Source organism: Ictalurus furcatus, chromosome 29 (genome assembly GCF_023375685.1).
Source record: "Ictalurus furcatus strain D&B chromosome 29, Billie_1.0, whole genome shotgun sequence".
NCBI classification, from domain to species: domain Eukaryota; kingdom Metazoa; phylum Chordata; class Actinopteri; order Siluriformes; family Ictaluridae; genus Ictalurus; species Ictalurus furcatus.
Genome location: NC_071283.1, coordinates 8,638,198 through 8,655,567, shown reverse-complemented (window position 1 = coordinate 8,655,567; position 17,370 = coordinate 8,638,198). Strand labels below are relative to the sequence as shown.

Sequence of the window (17,370 nt, the reverse complement as noted above, 5' to 3'; positions counted from 1 at the left end):
TTTGTTTTTTTTTTTTTTTGGCTCTGTCCTATGCCGTACATCCTTTGGGAGTTCACGGAGGGAGAAAAAAAGTCCTCTATTTTACAAACGTCGTTGTCCATAATATATAGTTTTATTATATATTTCTGTATACTCTCTGACTCGTGACATCTCTCTTTCTCTCTCTCTCTTTCTCTCTCTGCCTCCCTTCTCTGCACTACATGCAGCCCACACAGCCGCACTTGATGCTCTTCTCCACCTCTTCGCTGAATGAGGTGCCATCGCTGCACTCAAATGTGTATTTGCGGCGCTTGGTCCTCTGGCTGGCACAGCAGGCTCCTGGCTGGCATGCTCCACTGCATTCCACCCACGAGAGCATGCGCGTCGTCTGGCAGATTGCATAGCCACGCTGCACCTGGTAGAAGTCCCGCACCGGTTCACCACGACACTCCGACTCTAAACAGATATACATGAGAATAGAACAGATATGTAGATAGATACAACATAGATTTATGTGTTAATGCTGCATGTGCTTTAAACTTAAAAGGAAAAATCCACCGTGAACAACTTCCATCTCAATCTTTATAATTAATATGTCATTTTCAATAACATTCAATTACTTCATCTCTACTTAAAGTAATACAATTTTCATTTTTGGGCTATCTGTCATCAATTACTCACCCTCATGTTGTTCTAAACCCATAACACTTTTGTTTATCTTCGGAAGTAATTTTTTGTACAGTCTCATGTTAACACAACACTTATGCATTGCGGTTCTCTTGTGAACGCGTGTCGGAGATCTACGCGGAAGTGAAGATATTTTGTGAATAACGACTTAATTTGAGTTTTTATTTTTCCACACAAAAAGCATTTGTATTGCTTTATAAAATTGGGATTAAACCACTGGAGTCACATGGCTTACTTTTACAATGCCTTTATGAACTTTTTTGGAGCTTGAAAGTTTTAGTTACTTGGACTGTAAACGGAGGGACAGAAATTTCCCAGGTTTCATTAAAATGTCTTCATTTGTGTTCCGAAGATGAACAAAAGTGTTATGGGTTTGGAACGACATGAGGGTGAGTAACTGATGACAGAATTTTCATTTTTGGGTGAACTATCCTTTTAAAGAGACTGATGTAGCTGATGTAGTCTATATACCGCTCTCAACTTCTCATCTATGCACTTAGATCAGCTTCCAAAGCTTCAACTTTAATATTAACACAGCCGCCAATGCCATCATGCTTGTCATCTTGTAAATAGCAATCCACCGGAGTCAAAATTGAATCCGAGCTTCTCCTTACTGCCTTTTTCTTTTACCTTTTCCTTCTGGATGTGAGGTATTAATTTGGTTTCCTAACTCCCTAACATATAGCCGACTATATAGTGTATAGTAGTGGTCACCAAGCCTGTTCCTGGAGATCTACCTTCCTGAAGACTTTCGCTCCAACCATAATTGTGCCCACCTGACCATCTAATTATTGCCTTGAGAAGTTCTTGATAAACTAAACCAGGTGTTAGATTTTGGTTGAAGATGAAAACTGCAGGAAGGTAGATCACCAGGAACAGGGTTGGTGACCATTGGTGTATAGTGTGTGGTTTATGACACATCCATGGTACCCTGACATTTGGAATCATGTCATTATAGAATATGATGTACTACTATGACTTTAGGGAATAGTGCATAGGAGCACACTTGCACACTAATATGCACTATTCTCAATTTTTTGCGGCATGTAACACAATAATATGTGAAACAACGTTCAGGATTACTGGGTTCAGTTTTCTTGATTAATGATGTCCCCAACATTCATTTCTCACCTTGATCACACAATTCCCCAGTGTATCCATTCTCGCAGTGGCAGTATGCATCACCCGTGTCTGAAATCTGGCACCGGCCATGTTTGCACTGTAACCTTCTGCATGGGTTAAAGAGTTCTCCCTGCTGGTTACACAGAGCACCGCGGTAACCTTCTTGGCATTCACAGCGGTAGGACTGCATGTCCAGCGGGATGCATTTTCCATGCACACACCTGCAGGAAGATGAAAAGGTCTTCAGTGAGCAACAGTGATTCAGGAAATATGTGTAACTGTAAGAATGGTCGGTGCATTAGGGTCCAATTGATATAGAATTTGGGTGATAAAATAAGTGGCTATTAATGTACCATGGAATTATTGGCAATGGCAGGAAACACATACAGTACAGTGCAATTCTATAGAATTCTTGTTATGAAGCCTGAGTTAGAATGCAGGGTCATGGTAGATATCCCTAGAACAGAAGGGGTTAAAGGCCTTGGCTTAGAGGTACTGGAGCTTGATCTTCTGACCAGTAGCATAGAGATCAGGGATTATGGAACTATTCAATTAGAATTAATTCAAGTTTATTTGTACAGCACCTTTAACAATAGACATGGTCACAAAACAGCTTGGGGATGTAGATTTAGATCCCTAATAAGCAAACCAGTGCGAGTGGCAAGTGTCAGGGACAATCTCCCCGAGACAACACGAGGAAAAAAACCTTGAGAGGGACCTCTACTATGAAGTAAAACAGTACTAAATGCATTGAAAACATGTGTTCAGTCTGAGCATATTGTGAATAGTCCCAGAATAAGCACAGGAAAGTCTTTATGATTACATCAGCAGATCAGTGTCCAGGTGAGATTATCCTCCAATGCAAGGGTGAGTCTTGGACATAACCTTGTTTATGGGAAGTATAAAACTTCTAGGCACAGCCAAATAATTGTTAGACTTATACTATGATACCATTACCTCAGGATCAAACACAATTGTGTTTTTTTTTTTTTGAGAAGTGTACTTACTTGTTGCCCTGGCATGGGTTGGAAGAGGGCTGATCGCAGTGCTGGCCGCTCCAGCCAGGCTGACAATGGCAAATGGGGCCAAGAGCGGCATCTGGTTCACAGATTCCATGCAGACAGTAAATCTTTCGACATGGCTCACAGCCGGGCACCACGCCAGGCTTCATCTGGGTCTTGGTGAAATCCTGCAGCTCGTTGTTGATGTACAGGTTCTGGATGCAGCCATGGAAACTGGAACCATTCTGAATGTGCCATGCGCGTGGAGCTATAGATGAGTGCACATCAACGGGCATGCCTAGCATTCAAAAAGGAAGGAAACAGGGGAGAATGATTAAGTGCTGGGTGGAGAGGTAGCAAGGTGGGAAAATTACACATTTAATAAATGAAAGATGGAGCGTGGCAAAGTGGGGGAGGAATATTTTAAAGAGCCGTGTTCCACACCTGAACTTTCACCTTATAAAGATCCTTATGATAATAAGCACACAGGTTATACAGTATGGGTATATGACTTCATAATGTTAAGTTACATAATATTTTGCAACATATGTTAATTGAAAACATTGTAATCACAAATGTTGTAATGCACCTAACACAGAATCTGGTATTTCATCGGTACTGCAAGTTATAATGCATTACAACATACATCATATAACATAGTTATAGTTAGAGTGTTATGCATGTTAGGTTTATAGGCTTTAAAGAAGTGATCTTTATTACACATCTTTCAAAATGTATATTGGATTTCATTACTCTACAAAGCACGATAAAATCACTTTACAGACTATTACGTGAAATCATATACTCATGCTTTATAAACAGTTATGCATGAACTATAACAACTTCTGATGATATGTCTAACATTTCTACAGACATATACCAGGCACCATAAGGTATTAAGGATGCTATATTTTTCATGTTTTCTGGCTTTAACTGTAAATACTTGTGAACTTATGAAATAATATTTATTCATTGGAAGTGCTACCATAGTTTATCTTGCTTCTCAATTGTGAGTCTGAGGCCCTACAGCTATTTTGACTGTAATTCATTTAAGATAAAATCAATTTTGAAACAACAACTTCATTCAAAGTGTATTAGATTTTCTATTAAATAAATATGGGATGTGATCAAGCTGGATTAAGTTATGTGGGACTCGGCATCTTTATAGTAGTACCAAGATAGGGGGATGTGCAAAATCATTCCTGCAGCCTAGGCAAGCAACAATAAACAGCAAAGCACAATATAAAAGGCACACATAAGAACACAAGTAGCTATCCTTGAGATCATCACCTTGCAATTAGCATCCATTGTTTTCCAATAGTTTCAGTACTTCGACTGCAATGTTATGGTCTCAAGAGTAGCCATGAAAGTGAAAAATGGTTCCAAGTACAACAATGAAAAACACACACGTCACTTTTGTCGTTTGTTCTTTTTTTTTTTTTTTGGAAAGTGTAGACTGTATCTGATAGGGACTTAAAATAAGAACAAAAGTTGTCTAATGAGCTAGTTAAGATCTATGTGCATCTAATGACACAGAACCAGTTCAAAGTGGACCATAGCAAACACAGTCTAGGGAAATGGTAAGAGGGGTGTTTAGGGTAGGGATGATTAACAGTAGTGTTAATTGCGAGTGCCTGCAGTGGAGCGAGGTATCTGCGCTGGGCCCCTACCCCCCACGTATAGCGGAGCGTCTCCATTGAGGGGCCTCACTGTTCCCACGCTGCCCATGGTGGTGGGCACACCGCCATCAATCGAGAGGTTCACCATCTGGTCAAAGGTCACCAATTCCACTGTGTGGAACTGACCATCATTAATGGTCTCCGTGCTGATGGAGAGATGGAAAGCAAATGAGAGATGACAAAGGCAACATTAGAGTCTAGATATTTTTGGCTTTTCAAGTTACATAAGACAGCTTGACTCATAAGACTGATTCACTCATTTATGGTTTTTTTCCCCTTCCCCTTTTAGGTATCAGTAGCTGAATGAATCAGGATCTGAGAATGAAATACATTTTTATGTACACACACACACACACACACACACACACACACACACACATATATATATATATATATATATATATATATATATATATATATATATATATATATATATATATGTATATATATATGTATATATATATATATATATATATATATATATATATATATATATATATATATATATATATATATATACATACACACACACACACACACATTTCCCCTCACACAGTATTTATGATGATGAAGATTTCACTGAATAATAATGATACCTTTACAGGTGGTATGAAGCATTGGGTATAGGAAGTATTATTGTTTATATACAGATGAGAGACAGATTAAAGGAAAAAAAACAGCAGTAATTGGTTATAAGTAATTGGTTAAAAGCGATCTCTGAGCAGCTCGTCTTTACAAAGACAGCAAAAATGGCAAAATCATATATTGCATGTCATAACCCTGGGCTCTATAGGTGTATCTTCTGGCATACCTGTAAATGGCATGGCTGGGTTGACTGCCAGGGTCATAGCTGACCTTGACGTGACCTTCGAAAAGTTCCACAGCAATGTGGTCATTGTCTCCATTATACAGGAGGATGCCATTGTCCTCTGCAGTGGACACCTTAAGGAGACACAAACCACATTAGTATGTGACAAAGCAGATTTCTCTTCAGTTTTATATTTGGTATTTAAAATGACTACTTGCCTAGCATTTATGAGTTAAAACAATTTTAATAAAAAATGCTGTACCTCACTGACTGACCATCAACATGCACCTATAGTCAAAACAATTTAAATTTCACCCTAACATTTCTAAAAGACATCGCCAGTGCTGTGTTGATGTTAGCCCAACGGTACGTCTATAGCTAGCCTGGGTGTGGCAGATCATTATATCTCAACTAGCCTAACTTCACTATCCCTCCAAAACCTGGGTGGTATATGTTTAGTTTTTCATCTTTGTTTCATCCCAAGTTATAGCAGTCCTGTACATTTGTTTTTTAGAAATATATCAGCCAAAACATGGCATACCATCTTTAGATGTCAACTGTTGCTATTCGCGTTTGGGATCTGAATGAGCATTTGGACCTGGAAATGGCTTTATGTCACATGTGATGTCACACTTAACAAGAGGATAGCTTGTACTATTACACCCCTGGGTGTGGCATGCCTATTATGGATTTTATTTTTAACTCATATCCATTCATGTTCTTAACCATCTCTGATATTATAAGCTAGCTACAGTAACTAACATGAGATAATCTCACTGAATATGACTAAGACATATCAATATGTTTTTAGAATCTTGGCCGATATTACAAGCAAATTAGCTAAAAGGAGTTAATGTGACAGTATTCTGGGAGGATTTGAAGTCATATTCATAAATGTTCATATACTTTACTGCTAATACTACCTAGCTTGCTAACATGAGAAGTAACCTGACCTGTGAGGATTTTGAGTCATATTAAAAAAAATATTACTAATCTTCACTGCTAATAGAAGCTAGCTAAGATTTTAATGAGATTCTTAATCCTTATTGCTAATGCTACCTAGCTGGCTTTAGGTTTTAGCCAATAGTAACCCATCCCTCTTGGATTGCAATTATAAAACTACTTTGGTGCACCGAACCTACTGAGAAACTTTTGAGGGTATGTATTTGAGTCCATATATCTTTATTATATTTGAGGTTGTTACGAATCAGTGCGTAGTACAACACCTTACAATGAAACACAGTGTTGCTTTTACTATGGACTTTCTGAGGACTTGTGGAATTCATACAAACTGAGAAACACGCAATCAAGCTATCAGACCAGCTTTACCTGCAAGGTGATGTTGGCCTGAGGCCAGTTCTTCAAGTCGCTCAGCAGCAGATATGAGTCCCGGTCCACAAAATTGACACTGACCAGCTTCTCACAGCGTGGGCCGCCGAAGCCGGGCAGACACTGGCACAGTGCCCGGCCTGCTCGCTCCACGCACGGGGCATCGTTTTGGCAGTCAGCCAGCTGGCAGGGGGAACGTGTTACAGGCAGCACCTCGCACAGCTGCCCACTAAAAATGAGAGATTTTATTTATTACCTGTGGATTCAGAATTCTAAATATGGTATAGAAAATTCCTGGCATTATAACCAGACAAACCATTTATAACCATATTATAGTTTAGAGTAGGGATGCATTGATTACATTTGTTTCAGAAAGAGTACATGTACGAGTGTTTTTTTTTTTTTTTTTGGTATTCACCAATGCTGATACTGAAATAAGTATTAATATTAGTATTAAGTATTAATTAATCAGGGACATTATGGAAAACGTGTTATTTATCTTTATTCCCCAGTTTAAATAGCAGATCTGAAAATGCCTGTTCCTGCATTTATGCTACTAGACCTGTTCTTTATAACATTAGCTAGTTGACTTTACATGAAGTGCATTAATTGGCTATAACTTGGATTGAGCAGGGTTGCAGTGGCGACCTGTCATTTCGTTTTGTCTGTTCAATCACAAGACAACGTCACACAGCATATGTGAACACAAGCATGATATCGGACTGATACCAGTATGAGTATCGACGCATCCCTAGTTCAGATTTTTGGACAGGATAACATTTACTCACATTTAATAATACAGCAGCTATGTATTCAAATATTTGTTTAGAGGAAGCTGCTAAAAATTTTTTTAATGGACTTGTTCTTAACTCTTAATATTCAATGCACCAGGCATTTTCAACCAGCAGTTTGAGGTAATACAGTTGAATTATTTTAACATGGCTTGCTAGAACACACAGGTGAAGAAATCATTTCTACACCTACTGAGTGTAAGAAGGCACATGTTGTTTGTATGAAGGATTTATGTAATATGAAAAAGAACTGGGACTGACCTGTAGCCTCGGGTGCAAGCACAGGAGTAACCGTTGATCTCATCCAGACATTCTGCATTGTTCTGGCACTTGTGTTCCTGACAGTCGTCATAGTCCACACTGCAGTCATCTCCCACATACCCAGGCATACACACACACCTATCAGAAACACACATACAAAGCGTTTCGCAATGAAAAACAATGGAAAATATTAAATCCATAACTTGAAATATGTTCCTTTATACTTGTAAATGTGTCCTGTATTTATATTATATTGTATTTATTTTATAATGCGTATTACATACAGAACCAAATACATGAATGGAGAAAGAGTGCAGATGCATCTGAACAGGTGTACTGGTGTTATAATTAAGCAATTTATAACCAAAATACACAAATTTGTCACCCATCAGAATATTTACAGGTGACTATGTAATATAACTTTAGTAATAGGCTTCTGCTTTAGGACATTTTATATGAAATGTCATTACTTTGGGCCAGCTGCTGTAATAAGACAGGTTGATTGGTGCTTGCAGGGGCTGCGTTCAGGAGAGCACAAGTCTTCCAGCTCTTCACACATCTCTCCTACACACACACACACACACACACACACACGGAAAGTTATGCAGAGACCACACACAAACTCACACACACACAATCTGTTTGAACAGTCTGTTTCTAATAATATTATTGCACCCTTCCTTTATTCATATGCCAACATTTCCACATCTGACAGACATACACATTTTAATAAAGCCTTTTAACATTTTTTGGTTTCCATTCCGATTTTTATTGTTGATTTTAGAAGTATGCAAAAAATAAATAATAATTTTTTTTTTTTAAAAAAGGTGACAAGGACCAACAAAATTTTTAACCTGTATTAAATGTATAGATAAATGTATATCTATACATGAATCTAGTTCTGACAATTTTAAACAATGTTTAAAAAAAAATTACACTTAAAACCTAAATTGTATCCTTGTTGGAGTTTTTACATAAAATTCTGATTATTTTTAACCCTCTAGCTCCACTTTAAATTTTGGATAGCAATCGATTTTAATATTGAAATTTAGGTGGTTTAAATATTTGAAATTTAAACTAGAGTATGTTACAGAGATTGTGGAAAACAGCAGCGTTCCTTAAAGGACAGTGTTTATACTTAAAGAAATGTAGCAAGAGACTGAATTCATGACTAACATTGTTGCTATTAACTTATGTAGACTCATGAATCCATAATGGTGGACACTCAGAATTAATCCAAAATTAAAGATTTTAATCAGAGATTAAGGTTTTATTTGATTTACTTGGTCACAATTAAATGGTGCAACACAACTCAATATACAAGAAAACCTTTATCTTAATTCAGTTTAATGTTGACCAGAAAAGTTGGGGATGAAAATTGGGTACCTGTGTAATAAGGTGGACACAAGCATGTGTAGTTGTTCACACCGTCTTTGCAGGTTGCTCCATTCTCGCAGTCATTGTCCTCACAGTCATCAGTGTTGAGTTCACATCTTTGGCCTTCGAATCCCAGAGGACATGAACAACTAAGGGAGGAAACATGAATTAGTGATTGAAGCTACAATTAGAGCATTTTATATACTTATTTTGGGCAATGTGGGCTGCTAGACATGATATGAATGTGTCTTATCTTTCAAATTGTTCACACTATCTTTGATGGGTGAATAGGATCCAAGATTAAAAAAAAAATTGCAACACTCGGTGCAATGCACTGTAGTATTTTATACTGCAGCTTATACCAGTTTCTTGACTCTGATTGGTCAGGTGGTGTTGATTAATTTTCTATACAAGCATGGCTCAGATAGTATTTTGGCTTCCAACACATCATAGTTTCTATAGTATATACTTGCGACACTTGTGCGATGGACACTACACAGAAAGAGATTGTAAAAAATCTATAGGTAATTGCTGATGGTGACATTTTCTGTAATGAGACATTTATTCAGCATTTTTGCAGAAGAGTCTCCAGTGTCAGCACTTTGAAACAGTTAGAGGTAAAGGTAAATTTATGCTTTCTGGTGGGACAGCTTCTCATGACTGTATATCTCTTTGTCTTATTAACTTCAGGAGAGAGAAAAAAAGAGAGACTGGTGAGGAAAACTGTTATAATGTAAATAATAACAAGAGTTAACTCGTTTCCTAGATGTTCCACAACATTAAATATAACTATAAATGGATAAAAATTATCAAATTAAATTACAATTAATAATAAATATAAAAAACAGTGTTGCAAATAGCTGTGGTATAAGGCAATAAACCACTTTGTGAGGTGTTTTATATATATATATATATATATATGTGTGTGTGTGTGTGTGTGTGTGTGTGTGTGTGTATAAAAACACAAACACATACATGTAGCTATCTTCTTCTTCGGTCACTTGGCATGTTCCACCATTAGCACAAGGGTTACTGATGCAGGCATTGATGGCAGTCTCGCAGTTCTTTCCCTGTGTAGTAAAACAAATGAGCTTTTACGGGAAAAATTCCAACTCAAACATGGCTAAAACCAGGGGCGTAACTGTACTGCAAGGTCAATGCTGAAGGCAACATGATGCATCAAGGGGGGGGGGGTGTAAACTTTCCACTGACTTTTTCCACAGCACTGTGAATGTTTAATGGGATGTGTTCAGTAAAAGCATGAAAGATTATAATTGTTTGTGTGTTGTTATCTTAAGGACATTGTGTTTGTCTATACTTGTGATGAAATGAAATGAATGATGACCAATTAATGTAGAAAACCAGTTGATTCCAAATGGTTCACATGCTTTTTCTTGCCACTGTATATTCTATCCCCTAAGGCTATCCTGTGTGGCCCGTTCCTACCTTTTCTCTTCACCTGCTTTGTGTCATTTTCTATCATCTCTTCGTTGACCTCTCCATCTTCATGGCTGAGTAAACGGACCATTATCTTAGTGTTGTACATACTAACTGTATGTACAACACTAAGATAATGCTGTATGTTGTACATACTAACTATATGTTAACTTTCAGTATGAAGCTACTTTCAAATATATTATGAAAGAGTGGTTAAAAACTACCAATTTTTTTAAGTGCTAAAAAGTATTAAAAATTAAAAGATATGGTAGATCAGGTCTTTAAGACACTTTTTTTTTATGAACAGGCATGTGCAAAGCAATAAATGTGTTTTACTTGCTAAAACAGTAAATTATATTTTAATTTTATCTTTTTTAATATTTACCATTATTTTCAATAGAAACAGAAGCTGAAAAAAATGCTTAATTATTCCAAATGTGTTCTAAGCAACCTCTCCATCACAAGCAAGTCAATGAATTAGCCTCTGGAATTATTAAATTACATCCGGATGAGATAATTTAACAATGGTTTCTGATAGGGTGTTTGACTGTGCACTGCAAGACATAACGTGGATGAGGCGAAAAGCCCAAAACTAGGTTGTGTTTGGTGGAGAGGCTCAAATTTAACATATTTAAATCTCCTCAGTTTCTCTCGAATGTAAATCGAATGCCCATTCACAAACATAACGTGACTTTTTATTTTTTGATTGACAGAGATACTCGGAAATGAATTGATATTAACGTTAACCACTTTTCCCTCTCAGGCAACAACGTTAAATTTTGATTAACTTCAAGATAGACCTTGATAAAAATTATAGGTTAAGCTTACCAATCTCTGTTTATCCACTTGGACATTGCTGTCCTCATTTTAGTGCACTGTTTTTCATTTTTGCTTTTTCATTTTCTGTTCTGCGCCCCAGAACGCTTCCCTCCTTGATCCATTTTGGTCATGTGACTATGTCCGTGACAGACTTAATGTCGGAAGGTGAGCGGTTGATATGCAATCGCTTGATATAATAAAATATATTTCTGAATTCATTTAAAATGCTAAATAAAAATGTTTCCTTTCATTGTTTTTTTTTTTTTTTTTTTTTTTTTTTAACAAATTAGCTTTTGATTATTTATAATGTTTTATGAAAGAAGATTTTCAAAGAATGATTTTGGCACAATCATTTTATCTCAAACCTGGTTGTTTCTGTAAACAAAGCATTAATTGTTGGTGACTTTAATATTCATTTTGATAACCCGGAAGACCCTCTGAGAACAGTGGTTGTGTCCATTCTAGATTCAGTGAGGGGCCAATAAGAATGTAATAGGACCCACTCATAAGTCACACACGACCTTATACTAACATACCGATTAAATATAGGAAATATAGTCATATTTCCGCAGTCTGAAGCTATCTCAGAACATTAACTCCTTTAAAATTCGCATTGATAATAATATTTGCACCTTGCCACATTAAGGCGTCAAACATACATTCGTGTCAGCTACAACACAGAGTTTTATCAATAACCTCCCAGAGATATCAACTATGATTGGATCACTGCCTGATCTCAAAGAACTTGATCAGTGAACTGAAAGCTTAGAGTTAAGGCTACATGGTTGATAAGGTAGCTCCACTTAAAAGAAAAATAATTAGAGAGAAAAAGCTAGCACCCTGGTATAATGATCACACACACACTTTAAAACAGACCACTCGAAAATTTAAATGTAAACATGGAATTAGCTTCCATTGTTATGCTGATGATACACAGCTATATGTTTCAGCAAAGATTGCTAAGATGAGATACATAACATCACTACATGATGCAGAAATATTAGTTCATGCTTTTGTCACATCTAGGTTGGATTATTGTAATGCCTCACTGTCTGGAAGTTCCAGTAGGAGCATAAACAAACTCCAGTTAGTCCAGAATGCAGCTGCAAGAGTCCTTACTAAAACCAGAAAATATGACCACATCACCCCGATCTTATCCACACTGCATTGACTCGCAGTGAAATCTCGCATTGATTATAAAATACTACTATTGACCAATAAAACACTAAATGTTCTCGCGCCACAGTACCTGAGCAAACTTTTGGTCTTTTATGATCTGCCACACCTACTTCAATCAAAAGGTGCAGGCTATTTGTTGGTACCTCAAATAGTGAAGGCAACAGCAGGGAGAAAGCTTTCTCTTACAAAGCCCCACAGACACAGTGTTTAAGTCCAGGCTGAAAACATATTGTTTTTACTCAAGCTTTTTGTGAATAGTTTTTTTTTCTTAGGTAAAGGAGCAGATCTAGAGGGCTCACAGGCATAGAGTGTTGTGGTGAACTGGGATGTTTGGATGTTGTCAACTGTCCACCCCCGCATGCCCGCGCACCCACTCCTTTTCACGCGTACTCCCAGGTCTGTTGATGGTGAAGTGGCTGGCCACCTTATGTCCCAGGGCACCCTCATGCCTGTTACCTTCTGGTTCTCACTTTTATAGCTAAGTCATAGCTAGTTTTGCCAGAGTCCCTGCTTGTACTCATCCTTAACAGGCCATTAAGCATACCTAATACTCTCTCCCTGTCAATTTCTGTCGAGCTACACATGATACTCCTGAAATAACAGGGATACTGACCCCTTCTGCTCTCCGGACCTGCCTGATCCATCCTGATGCCCTACTTTTGGTTGGAGTTCTCATCAACTAGAAATCACATGCTGCTGCTGAGGATGGTCCTACATGGTGCAGTCTAAAGATCATTGACATTACTGAGGATGGTACTACTTAAAAACTACAAGATGGTTTTGGACCTTAATTCATATGAACAGTTATGCTATGATGGCTAGGACTACAATTGCTCTGATAGTTTTAGGACTGCAATGAACACAAAGAGTTTTGCACTCAAGTCTCCATCAGTGAACAGTGGATAAGTTCAACAGAACAGACTTCATGTAAAAACTATAATGAATTTTCCTGGTTACACAATGCAGAACTATAACCACATTATCTGTGCCTCTCACCTTGAAGCCTTCTACACATGTGCACTTATACAGATCTGGTGAATCTGTCTGGCATGTGCCGTGGTTCATACAGGGATTGGACAGACACGGGTTACACTTAGCCAGGACAGATGGGTCAGCTTCACCTGCAATACACATACACATGAACACACAAATACACCCTTCATTAGTAATAGAACAGCACATAAAGGTAACTTCCAAGAAAATTCCTATACAAAATTCCATGCCACACCACCAGAGGTCACAGTCATCTGAATACTGAACAATAACAATGATGATGAACTAACAATCCCAGTGTTTTAACTCAGGATCAGAGGATATACCCGAAGTCAGTGTATATTGCCATCACTCTGCAAGTCATGCCTGTATATTTATGTTTACTAGTCTGTTATTCTAACTGTTGCTTGTATTTGGGTTTCCCTAATTTCCCTAATCCAATTATTCCCTAATAGTTGGATTTCTCAGGTTTTAAGGCTGTGCTGTTATAGGAAAATGATCAACAATGGAGAGGTGTGAGGCAACTTGATGCAAAGCAAAGTTACCTGTACCAACCTAAAGTTCATTAATTACAACAGCATGTCCCAAAGTGTTTTATTCCTCTTATACCACATCAACTTGTCAATAATTACAATTTTTTATTTATTGATGAATGACGTGATTCATGGCATGATTGTGGTGGAAAACTTTACAAACTGACCTTTACAACATGCTGACACTGGAGACTCCTTCTATAAATGTAAAATAACCGTCTCCTTACAGTTTCATAATATCAAAAAGTTTTTGTTAAATAGCAATACGTTTTTTAATCTGTTGTTATATTGTTAGTCTTAGATCATGTGAGGTATGTATTAGAACAAGCACATTAATATAAACCTGTGATTTGCCTTCCAGTCAGTACTACTGTCAGAGCTGATGTGATAAAAAATTAATCAATACACACAACAATGCTGTGGTATAATGTACTTTGATCTGTTCAGTTATTCTTCTGCTTGAGTCATATCTGAGCTTTGGACCTCTTTAAGCATAAACCTTGCCTTGAAGTTACATATTTTCAGAAAAGAAAGCCATTGAGTCTCTGGATAGAAAATACATTTGTGTACAGTACTGTGAAAAGTCTTAGGCACATGTAAAGAAATGCTGTACAGCAAAGATGCCTTCAAAAATAAAGAAATGAAATGTTTCTACATAAAAAAAAAAATAGTATAAAGTGCAGTGATAAACAGAAATAAATGAAACAAAGTCACTATTTAGTTTGACGACCATTTGGTTAAAAAAACAAAAAAAGAAGAAGAGTAATCTCAGGTACACTTTTTGCAGTTTTATAAACAAATGAGCTGTAAATTTTAATGAGCATCTTGTAGAACCAGCCACAGTTCATCTCTAGACGTTGACTGTCGCACTTGCTTCTTATTTTTTCAGCAAAACCCAGCAGCCTTCATTAAGAATTTTTTTTTTTTTGTCTGAAAAGTGTCTCTTATATAATATGCTGCTTTTTTTTAACTGAAATAATAAAAAAAAATTCTGTAACATTTAATTTTGTGCTGGAAAACAAATGATTGGAAATATATGTTTTTGTACTGACTCAGTAATGTAGAAGTCATAAAATAGAAATCTATAATAAAGTTTGTACTAAAAAATGAGGGTGTCTAAGACTTTTGCACAGTACTGTACATATACAGTAATACCCATATACATTAACAATGGTGAAATGTGATACAGTGATACTGGAGAATTGTGTCCCAGATCATGTCTCTTATGTCCCAAATTATTGAGTAACAGTAGTGTATCAAAGCAATAAATAAAGGCCGGCTACTTTGTTAAAAAAAAAAAAAAAAAAAAAAAGTTGTATAGCTTAAGGGACATAATATTAAAGCAAAACATACCATGGCACTCAAACTTCTTGGCTGGTGTGGTGAGAAGCAGCTTGCCCTCCATTTCAGGTGGCCCAGTGCAGCGAGCAATGCCTGGCTCCTTATAGCCCGTCTTTACCCAGTCTGAGAGCCAGCGCAAGCGGCAGTCACAGTACAGCGGGTTCGCACCGATGGCCCTGAAAAATGACACCTTTCACTTAAAAATGACTTTCCAAGAATATATATTTTAAAAAATGTAATTGCCTTTCCAGCTGGTTCTTATAAACAGACATTCTCCATGCACTGAACGAGGGTCTGTATGATTTTTATCTCATATTCCAGCCATCAATCAAAAGGGGGAGAAAAAGTAGCCAAGTTAAATACATGCACTTTTGTAGGTTGCAGTAGATGGCGCTCTAGGACTGTTCATGATACTTAATCAAATTTGCATTGAAAGTCTTGTGGTGTAAAAAAAATAATAAAAAATGACAGCAGACTGTCTGAAAAAGTAAAACCATTAAACAATGAAGGCCAATTAAAAAAAAATTGATAAATGGGCTGACTGTTTTAATACGAGAGTCAGGTCTGGTCTATCTCTCTCTCAGATAGATAGATAGATAGATAAATGGATAGATAGATAGACAGATAGATAGATAGATGAAGGTGTTGATAAAATAATAAAATATTAAAAAAATAACTACTATTGTTAAACAGCTAATAAAATGCCACAAAATCTAATTTGACTAACTATCTAAAGACTAACTAGTTCCATTTCTATAAAAAAAAATATCCTACTACATTTGATTTCAGCACCAGTATCGGCAATTAATTTCTCCCTCTGGATTTACTTCTTTTTCAATTAAATAGCTTTATGAGTCTACAAACAAGTAAGAGTGTCATAATATACTATAAAATATCTATGTGTATTAATAATTTCCTGTAAAAAAATGCCAGTGTATAATAATAATAATAATAATAATAATAATAATAATAATAATAATAATAACAGTAGATTAAAAAGCACAAACTTTGGGTGCATAGACAAACATGCAGATGTGCAGGGCCACATGCACACAGCCAGTGCAGACTACACTTTCAGAATTGACAAAAACACATGCTAGCAGCGTGTGGGAGTTGTTACAGGCAGGACACACTGCGGCCCGAGCTGTGTACAGAAGCCGCAGACCACAGAATGCCTGCACCATGTGAAGCGGCTATGATCAACTGACAGTTAAAGTGCTCTGTGTGTATGAGTGTGTGAGAGTGTGTGAGAGTGTGTGTGTGTGTGTGTATTCTCAGATTAACACAAAGCAGACCAACTGAAGGCTATAGCTCATATGAGAGCTTTGCCCAGTTTGTGTGTATGTGTTTCTGTGATCTTTACACTGTAGCAATACTTACAAGTGAGACAGAGACACTGCGTCACTGAAGATCCCATCAGGAAACTGGGAGATGTCATTACCGTGCAGGGACCTGAGAGAAGGGAAATGAAACACGATCACACTACAGTACATTGTGCACTTTCACAAAAGCCAGATCTCTCCTGTTCAGCACTGAACCATCATTAAGTTAGACTATTATACATTTACTATAATATGTATGTGACATACAGTATATGTGACATTATTTGTACTGTAGCATGCAAAAAAAAAAAATAAAATTCTCGCACTGGTTTGGACCCTGTATATTGGGAGATTAAAGAGTTATTGATTCTGACTTAAATGGTCAGTACGAATGCACCGGTGCAAACTCATTTGGGAGCATTCTTATGTTTTTAAAAGAATATAATATGACAACCTGAAATCATGTCCTTAGTCATATTGTGCACGGTTTATTTGTATTAATCAGTTAAAAAAAATTCTTCTTTTGCAATGTACTGATTTTTCATTCATCTTCAGTAACCACTTTATCCTGGTCTGGGGTCACAGTAGATCACCCATAACACACTCTCATTCACACATTGGGACAATTTGGTGTTGCCAATCCACTTACCAGCATGTTTTCGGGAGGTGTGAGGAAACTGGAGAACCTGATGGAAACCTATGCAAACACGGT

At 37.0% G+C, this 17,370-nt stretch overlaps 1 protein-coding gene across 3 annotated transcripts in view; it reads right to left on the bottom strand.

Annotated features, from left to right (window-relative positions):
- Positions 1-17,370, bottom strand: part of slit1a (slit homolog 1a (Drosophila)) — a 106,389-nt gene continuing 89,019 nt past the window's right edge. The window contains exons 25-37 of one of the 3 annotated variants that reach the window (XM_053618854.1): positions 16,717-16,788; positions 15,349-15,512; positions 13,466-13,590; positions 10,010-10,104; positions 9,044-9,183; positions 8,128-8,221; positions 7,658-7,795; positions 6,606-6,834; positions 5,280-5,410; positions 4,424-4,614; positions 2,796-3,087; positions 1,798-2,009; positions 1-435 (exon numbers count right to left, since the gene is read on the bottom strand). In XM_053618854.1, coding sequence (XP_053474829.1) covers positions 197-435; positions 1,798-2,009; positions 2,796-3,087; positions 4,424-4,614; positions 5,280-5,410; positions 6,606-6,834; positions 7,658-7,795; positions 8,128-8,221; positions 9,044-9,183; positions 10,010-10,104; positions 13,466-13,590; positions 15,349-15,512; positions 16,717-16,788 — 2,122 coding nt within the window. In that variant the 3' untranslated portion in view covers positions 1-196. Of the gene's footprint in view, positions 436-1,797; positions 2,010-2,795; positions 3,088-3,963; positions 3,999-4,423; positions 4,615-5,279; positions 5,411-6,605; positions 6,835-7,657; positions 7,796-8,127; positions 8,222-9,043; positions 9,184-10,009; positions 10,105-13,465; positions 13,591-15,348; positions 15,513-16,716; positions 16,789-17,370 lie in introns of those variants that run through there. The other 2 variants (XM_053618855.1, XM_053618856.1) reach the window with 2 other exon arrangements.